At 38.9% G+C, this 17,055-nt stretch overlaps 1 protein-coding gene and 1 pseudogene across 12 annotated transcripts in view; one reads left to right on the plus strand and one right to left on the minus strand.

The window, feature by feature from the left end:
- Positions 1 to 17,055, plus strand: part of Nek10 (NIMA related kinase 10) — a 260,109-nt gene that overhangs the window by 168,089 nt on the left and 74,965 nt on the right. For all 12 annotated transcript variants that reach the window (XR_012436301.1, XR_012436303.1, XR_012436302.1 and 9 more), the window contains 2 exons: positions 13,615 to 13,744; positions 14,389 to 14,459. Coding sequence is in view for 9 of the 12 variants with exons in the window: in XM_074043773.1 (XP_073899874.1) it covers positions 13,615 to 13,744; positions 14,389 to 14,459 (201 nt within the window). In the remaining 3 variants the exon portion in view is untranslated. The remainder of the gene's footprint in view (positions 1 to 13,614; positions 13,745 to 14,388; positions 14,460 to 17,055) is intronic.
- Positions 10,370 to 10,466, minus strand: LOC141413158 (U6 spliceosomal RNA; annotated as a pseudogene).

Below are 17,055 nucleotides of genomic sequence, written 5' to 3' on the forward strand. Positions count from 1 at the left end.
TGACAAGTTCTTGGCCCATCTGCCTTTGAAAAGACTATAGGTCAAGCATTCTGGTTCACTGAGACTTTTCAGAATGCAAGGATATGACAGTTCCATCTTTACTACTGTGTTTCTCTGACTACCTTTTTTTTTTTAGCCTACTTACTGTTACAGTCCCACATGAAATGTGACAAATCTCTCTATAATACCAATGCCACTTTTCATTTGTACAGCACTTAGTATTTTGCATGGCACTTGTACATATATTATCTCCTGAACAGATTCTAAACAAATGGCAGTCTTACATAAAATGATGTGAAATCAATTGTCCCATCTGGGCAGTGTCCACTGCTCCTCATAGGGACATGACAGTTAGGTGTAATTTGACTCTTCATTTTTCAGTACAAACAGCAAACCAATTAAAAACAGATCCGCAGCCACACTGGCAGTCACAGATCCTTGTTTACCCAAGGCAGAGCCAATCTATTCTGCTCTTTACTATCATGGATCTTATGTATGTTATGTATAACCTGATTCCCTAGCTTGAGGAAGTATTAATGTCTGAAATAACAAGTCAGTTTTATGTGTAATATTGTCTGCCACTCATTCATAGACAGTGTTGGTTGATAACTCTTCCAACTAGAGTGTCTTGTCACTGTGGTATATACATGTTACTTAAGGGTCTGAATCATGCTTCTCCTTAAACCCAGTCCACAGGAGGTAGGCAACCCAATGAGAGAGGTCAGCATCTAGAAACCAGTTGTGGCCATCTTTAGTGGGCTATTCTGGTGGATTATGTTCCAGTCGTTCAGCAATTAACTTAAATGTTTACAAAAGTGTTCCATAAAACACTTATTTGTAAAAGTTGGGCGTGAATTCGATGTATCATTTATTCAGATATGTTCAACTTTAAGATGCTGATAATTAGAAGAAAGTTGAAATAGTTGATTTCATTGGTGCATGACTTCATGTGCCATGAGTGACATCCCAAATGCCCCATGTCAGTATGCAGCATTGCTCTTTTTCTAAAGTAAGTGCAGAAAACCACATTTAGTGTTTATGTAGCTCTTTGTGTGCCTTCCTGTAAGGGTGACTTGAGCCCTAGTCAAGGAGAGCACACAAATAATACTGCAACAAAGATTGCCAGATAAAATAGTGTTCCCAGTGAAATTTGAATTATGAATAAATATCAAAGAATTTTTTAGTGTATGTTCCCAATACTGTGTTTTTGTATAAATATATTCCAAGTTTTTAAAAATAATTTTTAGTAATTCATAGTTAATGGGGGGGGGTGTCTTCTGTTTTTATTTTTACTCAGTGGAAATGCCAACCCTAGATGTAGCTCAGAGGCAGATGGTTTCTAAACTCTGCATCAAATGTGTGCCAGTTCCTTTGAATGGCATGATACATTATTACATAATTGTTTTTCGTGGTACTGGTGCTTGAACTCAGGGCCTACACCTTGAGCCACTCCACCAGCCCTTTTTGTGATGGGTTTTTTTGTGATGGGGTCTCTTGAACTATTTGCCTGGGCTGGCTTTGAACAACAATCCTCCTGATCTTTGCCTCCTAAGTAGCTAGGATTATAGGCATGAGTCACCAGTGCCTATCCAGTGAATTCCATTATTCTCGAAGTTTATGTAAGAAGTTCTGTAAGAATTTTATGCTCAAAAAGTCACAGAGCTGTTTAGATATCAAAGCTTCTTAACTATCTCCTCATGGCAGGCATCTAAGAGCTGAGAACATTCCCATGATGATAAATGACAGGAGCACATGCTCTGAGATAAAGCTTTAAGACACTGTTAATGTCCAGATGATGTCACCCATTGGCTATCCCCAAGTGTGAGTCTTACAGATGTAAATTAATATACTCTAAACTGGCATAGCTTCTTCCTCTGCATCTGCTCCTGCTGTTTCGGTATAATGAAACTGTTACCTATCTATCCAAGCCAGATACATCTGAACCTGGAGAAGGAGGGGTCGTCCTCTCCCCTTAGCCTCCTTCCCAAGAGCAGGCAATTCTGAAGTCCTCCGTTTCCTCTTCTCATTTCTTTTTCACTATGTTAGTGGAGGCGTGCCTGGCCTGCCTGGCCTTCACTCCTCCATGGTGGAGAACCACACCACTGACCAACATGCCTGTCACTTCCTGTAGCTCTAGTGAGAGCACACCAAATTTCATCAATACATTTAGGAACCTAGAGTAAGTAGGTCCTTGAAGGAAAAGCTCAAGCCATGGATGCAACTCTCCACACCTATGATCCTGCTGAGAGTCCTTTGTGCTAAGCTCTGCTTGTCTCACCAAATATCCAAATATCGTGTTGCTTACTATTTCCAGAAACTGTATAATGGGTTTTTTCTTTTTTGACAGTACTGGGGTTCGAATTCAGAGCCTGACACTTAACTAGGCAAGCCCTCTATCACTTTAATTATACTCCTAGCTCCTTTTTCTTTAGTTATTTTTCAGATAGGGATTCACATGTTGCCCAGGGCTGGCCTTGGACCATAATCCTCCTAGCTCTTCCTCCTGCATAGCTAGGATTACAGGAATGTGCTGCCATGCCTGGCTTGTTCATTGAGATATGGTCTCCTTAACTTTTGCCCAGGCTGATCTTGAACTGTAATCAACCCATCGCTGCCTCCCAAATAGCTGTGATTACAGGTATGCACCACCATGCTCACATGAGATCCTTATTCACTCTGGGGGCTCCCAACTTCCTTCTTTGTCACTGGTTCTCACTGAGTCCTGTACTATCATGGTGATTGTTTTTGGAGCCATTTCTTAGCAACAGTCCATCCACCTCTGGCAAACACAAACAGTCACAGAAATGCACACATTTATATACACAGACACACATATTTGTACACAGACACATGCATTTTTAATTTTTATTGGGATATATTTGTTGTACAGGGAGAATTCATTGTGACAATTCCAAATAGGTTTATATTGTACATTGGTTAGATCACCCCCACTGTGTCTCCCCCTTGACCCCCTCCCTGCCTCCTTAAAGCAATTGCAAGATGTTTCTTTGTTCTATTTCATATAGGTATATGAAGTCTATCCACCACGTACTCTCACCTTAATCTCCTTCATTCACCCTCCCCTTCCACAAGTACCCACACTGTACCTATTTTGCAGTGCCTATTTACAATTCTATCTTTTAATATTAATATTTAAGCTGATGTTCAAAGGGGTTTCTCTATGTATCCCTGCCGTGAGTATACTTTACTTTGGTCAGTTCCACCCCTTCCATTACTCTCCCTTACCCCTTTACCTCCCACCCCCCATTTTTCAAAAGCTTTCAATACATATCCTTACATCCTCTACCTCCACAGGTGTTATGTTTTATGATATTACAGATGCTCTATCATTCTCTTGTTCTTTCCATCCTTGCCCTGGTTCCATAGAGAAGTTCCACTATTGCAAACATGTTCTACATCTGAGTTTATAAGATGCGTGCATTTTATCCATCCCATATTGTTCAGTGTTCTATATTGAATCATCCTGAGTGCTGCATAGTTTGCGTTTCTTTTCTTTTGATGGGACTGAAGTTGAACTCAGGGCTTCCCACTTGCAAAGCAGGCGCTTTACCCCTTGAGTCACACCTCCAGTCCATTTTGCTCTGGTTACTTTGGAGATGGGGTCTTGCAAACTGTTTGCCTGGGTTGGACTCAAACCACAATCCTCCCCTTCAGTCTCCCATGTAGCTGGAATTACAGGCTTGACCCACTCGTGCCCAGCTGCTTTTCAGTCTAAATAAATGGTAGTTATTGGCAGATGTATTTAATTATGTCACTTTGGGTCAGATTTCTATCCTCATGAATTCAGATGGGGTTTGTCTCCTTGATTGCATAAACAGGGAATCTTGTGTTCTTAGACAGATGTTGTAGTTTATGTTCCTTTAAAATTATTTCATTTTTGGCTAATAATGATAAGTTAGCACTCTCTCTCCATTTCTGTCTATCTGGCTCACTTTACAAAGGCAGTTTAAGGAGATGAAAGTGTGATAACTAATACCTGTGAACTAAATGTACTTTTTAATAGACAGAATTAATACATTCCAATGGGACATGAAAATCCCTTTTCTATCTTTTCCTAAGTGAAGCAAATATTATTGGGTGAATTACTTCAATAAAGAAACTTGTCTCCAAGCATTGAGTCCTTGCTATGTCCCAAACTCCTCAGGATTCTTTTATTAGTATTTTCTAACATTTTTAAGGGAACATTTTCTTTTATGATGTCTCCAAACACCACTTCCAAGATGCTACATCATTATATTGTCGGTGAAATATGTTTTCAATGACAGTTTTTCAATTTCTCTTTAAGTTTTAACGTCCTCTACAATTTCACATTCCCTTCAGCTAATGAATCTGCCGCAGTCCTGGTATTTCTTTCTGCTCATTCATGGTGAATAGAAGCTAGTTCTTATGAACTCCTAGCTGTCAAATATTATAATTTTATCTTTTGTGGGAAGAACTATAGGGTTAAGTGTAACAGCAACTCACTAATGTGATACTGTCACACCAGGAATTAGGGACAGATCTGAAGCTGAGTATGTAGAAGGAACTCTGACTCTTGACACCAAAAAAGTTCAGTGGGCTTCAGGGAGCCCTTAGTCTTTTGGGTTATGAAAAAGCTCATGTAGCAGGAACATATTTAAAAGTCAAAGGATTGCTTGGAGTAATGAGGTTTGAAGTGCAAATGACAGCAGAGGTAGAAGTAGGGAAATGAAAGGAAAGGTCTGCCTGAGGAGGCAATGTGGAGGAAAGACAGTCACAGGCTCTCCAGGAACTCTGAATACAACTTGTGGGAGCTGACCATCCCTGTTGAACAGCATGTCTGGCAGAGATGCTCCAGCCCTTTTGTACACCTCAGAAACAACCCTTGAAATCCAAGAAACCAAGAGCATTGTCAACATCAGGTGGGTGTTCAGTTCTAACTTACAACATTGCCAAAGCATTCAGAAGTCCATCTGTAACCCTAGCTGAGAGTCATTGATGTGTGGCAGAGCCGAGAAGATTAGGCATCCTGTGCACCTCTGAGGGGAATGGGGATAACATCTGAGCGTTATCAGCATGGGTTTTAGTGGAAGCCTTGAGTGTGAATGTAATTATCCAAGGTGAGAGTGAAGAGTGAGAAGAACGAAAAGCACCACTAAATGTGGGGAGGAAGGAAAGAGGCGCTGAAGCATCAGTGTGTGGGATCCGAGCAGAATTCTGTAGTCCAAGTTTATTTGCCTATCATGCTGATCACGTCTTAGAATGATATATCATTTCCTTTTAAATTAGTTTATAGTGTTTTTATTTATGTCTTCCCTTTCCTGTGTCCCTTAGTAGAAGGTAATCTCCATGAGGGCAGGTGACTTTGTTGGTATATTCTGAGCAGATAGAAGAATGCCTGAAACTTTGGAAGTGTTTGGTAATGGTTATTGAGTGATTGAAAAAATGTAGCAGTGTTTTAAGAAACCTACTGTAGACTGAATGTTTATGTTTCCCCATTGAGATATTGAAATTTTCACCCCGATGTGGTAGTTTTAGAAAGTGTGGCCTGATGGGAGATCAGGTTATGTGGGATCCATTCTCATAAATGAGATGAGTACCCTTATAAAGAAACCCACAGCTCCCTCGCCCACTTTACCATGTGAGGACATAAGATAACAGCTCTCTGTGAAGTACCCCATTACCAGACACCAAATCTTGGCCTTCCTAACCTCTAGAACTGTGACAAAGAAATTTCTATTGCTTATGAGTCACCCAGTCTATGATGTATTCTGTTATGGAAGCCTGGTGAACTAGGACAAAGTGTCAGTCAATGCTATCAAAAACTGCCCAGAAAGTAAGTTCTACAGAGGAGTCATTTTGATGGCAAAGTGGGAAGAGAAGCTGCACTGCAGTGGAGTTAAAGAGTGGGTGACAGGTGAGGAAGTGAGGGGAGAAAATGACTGCTACTCTTTCAAGAGATTGTACTTAGAAATGGAGAAACAAGTAGTACTTATGCACCATTATTATTTGCAATATTATTTTTTTAGAAGGAGAGACTGACAGGATCTATATCTGCAGGGTAATGATAGGATATACTCTTGCCCCTAGAAGTGACTAGCTTTGCATTTTGGGAAGGTCACTTTGGTGAGTGGAGAAGGTTGCCTGAAGCAGAGAAGTCTGAGGTCACTGCTTTCAGAAAGGATGGGAGCAGTGTGAACCCTGACACTACTTGGGTCTCTTCTCCACTGCTACAAGCAACTACCAGTTCCTCCTCTGCATGACTCTTCCACTCCCACCATCTGTAATCTTCACTGAGATCAGCTGTCTCCTCTTAATACTCTGTAAAATGTAACATCACCTTTGGCTTTAGAAGAAATCCAGCTTCCCAAAGAAAGCACTGTCTCTTCTTCTGCCCTCTTGGTGCCACCCACACCAAAACCCGGGGAATGTTTGTTTCCCTCTTCTTCTCACATCTTCAGCCTATACTCTGCTGGATTCTTTACGTGGGCCATCAGTCATCTTGTAGAATCATTGTTTGGAAAACAAACTCAAGTACCCATTTCCTCCCTTCTTGCTACTTCTCCATCTCTATACTTTTTTCATAGCCCAGTTCTCAAAAGGGTTACCTAAATTGTCAAATAAAAACCAAATCTAGTCTTAGGCAAGTAGACTTTATTTTATTTTAGTTTCAAAATTTATTTTTTATTATTATTGCATTGGTGTACATTGTGACATTTACCAAAATTCTTACAATATATCATAATAGTTTCAACAGGTCTCATTTTTCCATTTTCATGTATGAGTACATAGTAGACTTTATTTGAAAGGATTATTACAAGAAAAGGAGGAGGATCATTGTAAAATTCAGGTCTCTAACACTCCAGCCCTAAGATCTGACAAAGATCAGGCAGAAAAGAATTTCTTTTCTTTTCTTTTTCTTCTTCTTCTTCTTCTTTTTTTTTTTTTTTTACATTTTCATTAGTATATATTAGTTGTACAGAAGGGTTTCTGCAACTTACACAGAGAAGAGTGAACAAGACTAGAAGGAGCTCTGTGGGGAAGTGGGATGTGTGGGATGATGGTAGAGGTGGGTATGAGCTCACTGTAGACAGGAAGCCAGCCTATTGTCAGGAGGTTGAGAGAGGGCTGAATCATGGCTCAGACTGAGGGTGAGCCAACGTTCAGGAAGCTGGGCAAAGGAGAGAAACATAACCAAACTTTGGTTAACAAGCATTTTCTTCTGATTTCTCAGGGAGGGTGCTACTTAACTTTCCATTGCTCAGGTAACAAATACCTGGGATAATCAGCTTATAAAGATAAATGCTTATTTTGACTCACAGTTTTAGAGGTATCATGACAGGATCAGTTGGTTTCATTGCCTTGAACCTGTGACATGAAGCATGTCATGGCATAAGCACATGGGGAAACAAAGTTACTCACCTTATGGCTGGGACATAAGAAAGAAAAAGGAAGAGATCCAGGTTCCACAATCCCCCTCAAAGGCATGCCCTCAATGACCTAAAATCTCCCCTAGGTCCCATCTCCCAAGTTTCCTCTACCTCCTAATAGCATCAAGAGCTGGGGACCAATTCTCTAACACATTGGCCTTTGAAGGACATCTAAGATCCAAACTGTAGCAGGAAGGGACAAAACAGTTAGGTTAATCATTTATGAGAAAAAGAATGGGAATTTGGAGGGTCTTTGGCCTTTTCACAGGTAACAAGGTGGGCATGTGCAAGTCTTACCTAAGTCATGTGGGTAAGGGCATTTCTTTGCAGTAAGCCATTTCCTGAAGCACAAAAGTCTGCGTGGGTGGTAAGAGTAAGAGATTCCATAACTATTGCTGCTTTCAAAACAAGTTCAGGTAAAATTTAATGTTGTCATAAATCTTCATCCCCTACCCATCGCTGCATTGAACGTGTTTTTGCTAAGACAACGAGTGAACTCCATTTGTAAATAATACAAGGGTGTTTGATATCCTGAAAGTCACTGACCACTATGGGATCTTTTTGAAGGGCTCTCTTCTCTTTGCTCACAACATGGTCTTCTTCCCTCTTCTTTGGTTGCTCCTTCCTCTTCCTGGCACTTTCCTCTTTACTCCACCTGACTCCGAAATAAGAAATCCTCAAGGATCAGTCTTGTGTTCTCCTCTTGTATCTCTCTTGCACCTTCTGTCTACACCATCTCAATCACAGGACTGTACATGCCTCTGTATACTAATGACTCCCAGATGTTTCCTGCCCAGCCCAGATATCTTACAAATTCTGGAACTAGACATTCATTATTGCCTTAATGTTACCACATAGAGAAACCTCAAAATCAACCTATTGAAAGGCAGACTTTTGATCTCCCTCATCTCCAATCTCCATTTCTATCAATGGCATTTTCTGATACATCTGCATCCTTGCCTGGAAGACTCTTTTCTTCCTTATTTCAGCGTCAAATGTCACTTTCCCATGGAAGTCTTCCCCAGTACCCCTGCCCCAGTGGTAATGTTTACATCATGATGCTTTCTATGCACTGTCTCCCAGAGCCCTGTACTCTTCAAATATATGTATTTTTAAAATTTATTATTTTTTACCCATTTAAACTGTACACTATACAGATATGCAGGGCTTCTGTACCTGCTCAAAGACCTGGCACAGAACAGGTACTAGGTGCATGTTTACAGAAGGGAGGGAAGGAAAGGATGAAAGAATCACTTCTGATAATTCAGTACAGAAAATGAAGAATTAAAAAAATAAGCTTTGAAGTTGAGAAAGCTTTGGATTTACAGAAATATTGTGAAGATACTTAAGAGTTCTTCATACCTCATAGTCTGCCCTATTATTAACATCTTACATTAATTTGGTGCATTTGTGGGAACTATTGATACACTTTTATTAACTGAAGTATACACTTTTCCCCCAACATCCTTTGTCTGTTCCAGGATCTCATCAGGGATGACATGTTACATTAGTAATCATATCACCTTAGGCTCCTATTGGGCAGGACAGATTCTCAGATTATTCTTGCTTTTAATGACCTTGGCAGTTTTGGGAATTTTTGGTTGGATATGTTATAGAATTTCCTTCAATTGGCATTTGTCTGACATTTTTCTCACAAGCAGACTGGAATAATGTGTCTTTGGAGGAACATTACAGATATAAAATATCATTCTCATCATATTCTATAATATCCCATATTATCAACATGATTTATCACTGCTATGCCAATCTTGATTCCCTGCCTGGAGATGGTGGTTGTAAGCTTCCTCCACTATAAGGTTACTGTTTCCTCCTCCTCCTTTTCTATAAGTGGGGGCGGGGGGTGCTGTTCTCCATTTCCTTTAGAATGAAATATCCATATGAATTAGTTGGAATTCTTCTGTATAGCAATTTGTCCATTGTCCCCATTTATTATTTATTTATTCAGTTACTTAATTATATCAGTATGGACTTATGGATACTTATTTTATACTTAAGGTTATAATCTAATGTTACTTACCATGGAGTAAATTGTGTATCCTCCAAAATGCACACATTGAAGCTCTAAATGCCAAGGTGATACATTTGGAGGTGGAGCCTTTGGGAGGTAATCAGTTAGGTGAAGTGTTGAGGGTGAGCCCCACATGACTGAGTCAGTGCTTTAAAAGAAGAGCCACCTCAGAGAGCTTATTTCCTGTCTTTCTGTTCTGTTTGAGGACTTGTACAGGCAGCTATCTGCAAGCCTGAATACAGCCGTCACAAAGAATGGAGTTGGCTGGAACCTTAATCTCTGACATCCATACTTCTAGAACTGTGAGGAAGAAATACCTGTTGTTGGAACCACCCAGTTTATAGCATTTTGTTATGGCATTCAACCCGATTAATGCACCACTTTATTTTATTGCTCATTGTTCCACATCTGGCCATTAGGACCTCCTTGAGTTGTCTTCTTTATTCATATGACATCCTCCTATCACTGTAAATTTTTTTTAAGTCTTGTAGATTCCCTGCCTCAGTCCTAGAATCAGGCATTTCTCCAAGGAGCCCTGATTCTTTCTGTTGAAGAAAGGAATTAGAAATCAGGTTTTGATTTTGTGTGGTCACTGCTACTTGGGTGTCATCATTTCTAGGCCTCTATAGATATACACATATCTATGAATCTCTCTCTATGGTCATCTATATTAATAGTAAAGTAAATATGACTTCTTACTGGTGTCTCCAACTCTAGTCCATTACCTCATGGTACAGATGCCCACTTCTGTAACTTCTTACTCCAACAGTGAGAAACCTAGTTTCTGCTGTAATTTATTGAATTGCTCAATTCCAATATACACATACAGCAGTAACAGGCTGGTGAACCTCCACCCATATGGGAAACAACTTTAATAGCTGCAGTATAGTCCTTATGTGTATTTCCTTTTTGCTCTCATCTTATTGTCTCCAAAAATATGGACTGCTTCAAAAATTTGTGTATTATCCTTGTGCAAGGGTTCTGCTCTGTATCATTCAGTTTTACGGTATGTGCTGTGAAGTGAGCATAAGGCTTTAACAAAGATGACAATATTACAGCTGTGGGAAAGAACTTATTTGTCTACACACAAAGCCTTTTAACATGTTATCTAATTTTGTTCACTTTCTTCCATTTAAAAGAAAGAAATTTTTCCTCAAATTACATAAATCATCATAGTGTTGAATTACTTAAGAATTACTGGAATGTTCATATTTTAATGTGCCTTGAAATACACCTAGATCCAATATTTTTCCTAATTTACATCATTTAGTGAGTAAACAAGAATCAGTGACAATTAGCAACTTAATTGTTTGTATATTAGTGAGAATACTGATAAAAATTTCAAATCCAAGCAGTTTGTCTTTTTTTCTTAACTGAATTAAACATCCTTCCTCCCTCTTTTTTCTTTAACTCATTTTCACTGTCAGTTTGTGAATTTTTCCCTTAACAGAGGTAATGTTTAGGTAAATTTTATTTCAAACTGCTCTCAGAGGCAGCTGAATATGGGTTAGGTTTACTTTTTTATTAAAATATTTATGATAGAGAATACATGTCATACTTTCCCATCTACACAACTCTATACTACTCTTGGCTTTACTTAAATTTCTTTTATTGAAGAAATACAATGGCTATAATTTTTGTACACTTAATTGTGGATGTTTTAGTCTTTGTCAGAGAGCCTCCATTTTTGTTAAATATCACAAAAGACATGCTGTATTCTATCACTAAAGAGATTTCAGATTACAAAATTCTATACAGATAACTTATTTTTTTTAGTTCAGATTTTTTTTGTCTTGTAAATAGAAAACCCATTTTAAATTCTGTTGTGTTTCTGTGTGTATGTTTACATTTGTATGTATGTATTATTTAACTTTTGTCTTAAATGAAACATTGCTATCTGTAACTCTTTATTTCCCTAAATGTGGTTGGGTTCATCTTACATGGGGAAATTAAAAATTATTATGGTGGCAAATTATTTAAAGTGGCTTTTAAAACAAGAATCATACACATATACCATATATTTGCAAGTAAATTAAGTATAACTTTAGCCATATTTCCATAGACCAGTTTCTTTTTGAGGATGAAAAACTCATGAGTAGGTTTTCTCATGTAATCTGCATTTGTTTGCTATTGCTGCTCTAACAAAACACTACAAGTTGAAAAACAGAAATTGCTCCCAGTTTTGGCTGCTGTTTGCAGGGCTGCTTCCTCTGAGGCCTTATCTTGGCTTGCAGACATCTATCTTCTTGCCACCTCTTCACATGGGTATCTCTGCATGTACACTGGGGTCTTTTCCTCTTTCAGGGACACAGCAGTCATATTGGATTGTGGCCCATCCTAACAGCATCATTGTAACTTAGTCATGTCTCTAAAGGTGTTATCTCTAAATAAGCTCTAAATATCTCTAAATAAGGTTACATTCTGAGACACTGGTGGTGGGGGTTGGATTTTGACATGAATTTTGGGGGGACAGAAGGTGGGATTTCCATCAGCACAGAAATTTTGTTATGGCTGGTAGAAACCAGACTTTCTTCTATGTTACTTGTTGCTTTTAGAAGTACTTATGAAGCACTTTTATACTAAACAATATTTAAAGTTTTATCTCAGAAGCAATATGACAGTTGGCAACTATGTTGCCTTTTATTTTGAATTCTTATTATCTTGAGAGAAGTGAGTATCATTCTTTTTTTAGGGACTCATGAACAACTTTTGAGAATCTGATCAAAGTTAACCTTTTTTTCTTAAATGTGTTTAATTTTTTTATTCATTTATTCATATGTTTGGGCCATTTCTCCCTTCTGCTCCCCCCCCACCCCACCTCGCTTCCAGGCAGAACCTGTTCTGCCCTTTTCTCCAATTTTGTTGAAGAATAGACATAAGCATAATAAGAAAGACAAAGCGTTTTTGCTAGTTGAGATAAGGGTAGCTACACAGAGAGATTCCTAGCATTGCTTCCATGCACAAGTGTGTTACAACCCGAATTGATTTGCTACCTGACCTTTTCACTACTTCCTGGTCACCTTCCCATAGTGACCTCTGTCATTTTAAGGTTACTATGTTAGTTCTTCTGCAGTGGGGACATCAGACACTTTCAAGTTTTGGGGTTTCTACCTATCCCCATTCCTCCTGTGTGTGCTCTCCCCTTAGCGTGTGACCCAAGACCAACAACATTGCTGCGTTTTCCCTAGATCTAAAGTCCTCACATGAGGGAGAACATACGATTGGAAGTTAACCTTAGTGAAGGTTAACTTGGTTTTGACAAGCCACCTCAAGCTTTTACATACTAACCTATCTTCTGTCATGTACTGTATGCTGGAGCATAGGCTGCTTCCAGCTGAGATAGTGTGGCAATTTCAAAAGAGATGAACCTGATAGCTATTTCCATTCCCCATAGCATATCTGAATATGCTTTGTTCCTTACTTTATTACCTAGGCATGAAAAGAAAAGAGAGGAGGCCATACCAGTTAGTTTTTCCATAATGATGCTACATTATTAGTCATCACAAGATCTTGGTGACATTCAACAATTAAGCATTTATTTCCAGACTTACAAGTCTGTGGATATGCAGGCTTTTAGCAGCAGGTCTATGGGCTGTCTGGGGTAAAATGGTTTCATGTGTACTGCAGAGGCAGAGGCTCTTTGGGACATCCCCTCTCATGGTATTGGGTAGAAGTTTCTGGAAGGACAAATTGGAATGCTCAGTATCTGTTAAAACTGGAACTCTGATCTGTCGCACTGTTATTTCAACATTCCATTGGACCCAAGCAAGAAAACACAGTAAAAAACAAGGTGAGAGTGTGAGACAAAACACTGCTCAGCAAGGGCTCTAGCCAGCCTGGTTGCAGACTGTCCAGAGTAGCAATGATGTGCAGTGCACAGTTCTGTCTGTCTTAGAGGGGTGTTTATTTCCAGGAGCAAAAAGCCCATCAACACAGACAGAGTCAAGTTTGTAGGATTTATTGTGCTTAAACTGAATTGCTTGACTGCAGTACTTGATTCATCTGAGACTGGATGATTTCAAAGAACCTTTTTAGTATGTTTATTTGAAGCAGTGATTAAGAGTTTCAAGTAATTTTAAAAGAATATTTCCAACAACAGTTTGAAAACTGGATTTCTTTCTATATTGACTTACTGTCCCTTCCTTAGTATCTATTAACACCTTTATTTTATTTCAGTCCAGAGGTATTGAAGAGTGAGCCCTATGGGGAGAAGGCTGATGTCTGGGCTGCAGGCTGCATCCTTTATCAGATGGCAACTCTGAGTCCTCCCTTCTACAGTACCAACGTGCTCTCCTTGGCTACAAAAGTAAGCATGAGTCAGAAGAGTCTCATGTTGTTAACAAAGCCATTCCTTTTCTTCTTAGCTGAATCTTTGTGATTTCTTGTCCAACTGTTGGTTAAAAACAGGCATTGTCTTATTAATGGTGTGATGCAGTGTGCTTTTCCCCTGTCTTCTGAAGGTATATCCTATGCTATAGCATATTTCCCCATCTAATTGTATTCATTTGTCATAGAAATTATGAAAATAAATATAATTACTTTTGGTCTTTTTTTTTTGCCATACTTGGGTGGAACCCAGGGCCTCACACATGCTAGGCAAACACTCTGCCACTGAATCACACACTCAGCACTTACTTTTGGTCTCTCATTTTAAATTGCAGTATGGACTGCTCAAAACCCAACATATTATATTATGCCATACATCATTTTATTATGACTCTATGGTCAACTTTAACTTGGTTTTATTCTCAATAGAGAATACAATTCTGTACTTCAGAACTGTTTAATTGGTGTGATGTTTTTATTTGGTTGGAATGGTTTTTTTTGGATTGAAACTTATACATGAAAAGTTGTACTGTTTTATTAGCAACTTCCTGTTGTGTCCTAGTCTTAACGCTCAGAGATACTGGCCCCTATTACTTCTGTCACTGAAGCCTGTTTTTCTTACAGATAGTGGAGGCCTTATATGAACCAGTGCCAGAAGGCATCTACTCTGACAAAGTGAGGGAGACCATCAGCAGGTAATTAGTCTTACAACTTCCTACGTATAGGGACCATAAAAAAATGCCCAGATAAATATTCAGTATCTATGATAAATAGTCAGAGAGGGGGAGGGTCCCAAATAATCCGCACCTGGAAAGAGCTTTGTGCATCATCACTTGTAGTGGCCTTTAGAGACCATAGGAATATCCAAGAGGAAGAAGTACATTCACTAGAAATGTTGTGTAACCACTAGAGATGATTTAGAATGCTTCAAATCAATCCGGAAAATGCATTCAATGTGAAACTAAATGAAATAAACAGGATGTAAAACTGTGACTATGATAAAAAAAAAAACCCCATACAAACATGCACACTTAGGGCAAAAAGCTAGTCTTATGAACCTCAGGCTGTGGAGATAGGCCTAGCCAAAGCAAAGTCCTATGAACTGAAGAACAGGACAAATCTGATTTTGTTTTCTTATCCAGTAAGATGAGGGTTATAGCAGCACCAACCTCATCAGGCTGATGTGATAATTATGCAAAGCACTTGACAGAGGGCTCGGCAAATGACAAATACAGGAGACATTTTGACAGCTGTCATTGTTAATATCTCCGTATTTAAAGATGTAGTTAGGCTATGTTTGGTCCAAATGTCCTACTCAGTGAAGTTGAAGATACAAATGTATCTCTATAAAGAAAACCATCTGGCTGGAAATAAACTGAAAGCTCTCCAAGTCCCACATGTCTTGGGCCATGCACTGTTTCTTATGAGCACAGACAAAGTATTTAAAGTGCTCATCTCCAGGAGGATTGCAGTTCAAGGCCGGCCCAGGCAAAAAAGTTAGTGAGACATATCTCAAAAATACAAACTGGCATGGTGGCTCATGCCTGTGATCTCAGCTATGCAGTGGTGGAAGTACAAGTGTCATGGTCCAAGGATAGCTCTGGGCAAAAATATGAGAACCTGTCTGAAAAATAAACTGAATGCAAAAAGGGCTGGATATAATTATTATATGACTTTCTTTTACTCAGACTAACTCTGGCCTTTTTTCTAATATTTCCAAAACTATTAAATTTGTTTGTTCTTCTAAAGAAAAACAACTTACAAAATTAACAAGTGCAGTTTTCCCTTCTGTAGCCATCCCCCCCACCCCACAACACCATGTTCTTACAATCTAAGAAAGAGATAAGCATGCAAAGCTTCTATTCAGAGAATAATGAAACAGGCAATTCTGGACTTTTGCATCTCAAATTCAAGAACAAGTATGAATACTTGTAAGACTATGCTATCTCCTAATCAATTTGTCACCCCCTACCAGGAAATCCTCAAGCTTTCATGTGGTTTCTAGAGACATTAGACAAACTGAGGGATAATCCTAGGACTGAAGAAGTGGTTTTGAGGGTAATAGGGACATTAAAAAAAAAAAAAGGGCTGGGAATATGGCTTAAATGGTAGAGCAAGGCCTAAAAAGTTTGAAGCCCTAAGTTCAAACCCCAGAACCACAAAAAGAGAAAGAATGAAAGAAGGAAAGGAGGGAAGGAGGAAAGAAGGAAGGAATGAGAGAAGGAAGGAAGGAAGGAAGAAAAAATTCATCTGGAAATACCTTAAAAATTGGAGAAGTTTTCAGCAGTGTCAACAGAAGAGTACCATATATTTGCTCATTTATTTCCCCCTTCCATAGATAGTGCATTCACAAAGGGTAGGAAAAGGATAGAACAACACAGAGAAAAAGGTGCAGAGACATTGTTCTGATTTTGTGAAATTAGGCAATGGGACCATAAGTCTCTTTTGACACGTTCCTGGGTATCAACTAACAGACTAGTGGGGGAGTCAGATGCAACAGTATAATGTAAAAGTTTAGAGAATCACTGGGGTCTGGAATCGACTGGTTTCTAATCTCTCTCCTTCCACTCAGTTTAACTTTCCTAAATCCCAGTTTTGTCATCTGTGATATGAGTAGCAACAGTAACTACATCTAGGGCTGTGTTGAAGCTTAAATTAGATAATGCTTCTAACACACTTTGCAAACTCCCCATCGTACTAAATCTGCGTTAGAATTAGCTATTGTTATTAATGACATTATTACTATAATGTGATAATTATATTGTAGTTATAATATTGTATGAAAATTTCTCTTCATCTCATGTACTGAGGAGGGAAGGGCAGTCAGCAGATGGGCACCTAGTAACAGTGTTTCCTTTGGTAAACACCATGCTAGCGGGAATGAGGTTGGGAGGGAGAAGAGATTCCACTGGTCCACGGAGGGATGATAGCAATTTTGATGGACTAGAGAGAAAGAATTATCTCCATTGTAGTTTTTTTGTCAGCACATTTGTTGGTATAATCCTAAGAGGATTCAATAATACTTTAGTTAATTAGGAGGGTGGAATAATTTTGGAAATATGAAAATAATTGGATTTATTCAGTTGGAGCTTCAGCAAATGGAGTCAAGAGTGAGGATGGAGTGAAAGTTACTGGCAGGCCAGTAGTAAGTATGTATCACCACTAGTAAGTGTGATATCGGCTGTGGAGCAGGCTGCTTTGTGGGTCATGAGTTCACTATTGGCAGAATGTTTGGAGGATTGATCACTTATTAAAGGACTCCAGAGGAAATGCTTTTGAAGGTGCTTTTAA

This window comes from Castor canadensis, chromosome 10 (genome assembly GCF_047511655.1).
Source record: "Castor canadensis chromosome 10, mCasCan1.hap1v2, whole genome shotgun sequence".
NCBI classification, from domain to species: Eukaryota; Metazoa; Chordata; class Mammalia; order Rodentia; family Castoridae; genus Castor; species Castor canadensis.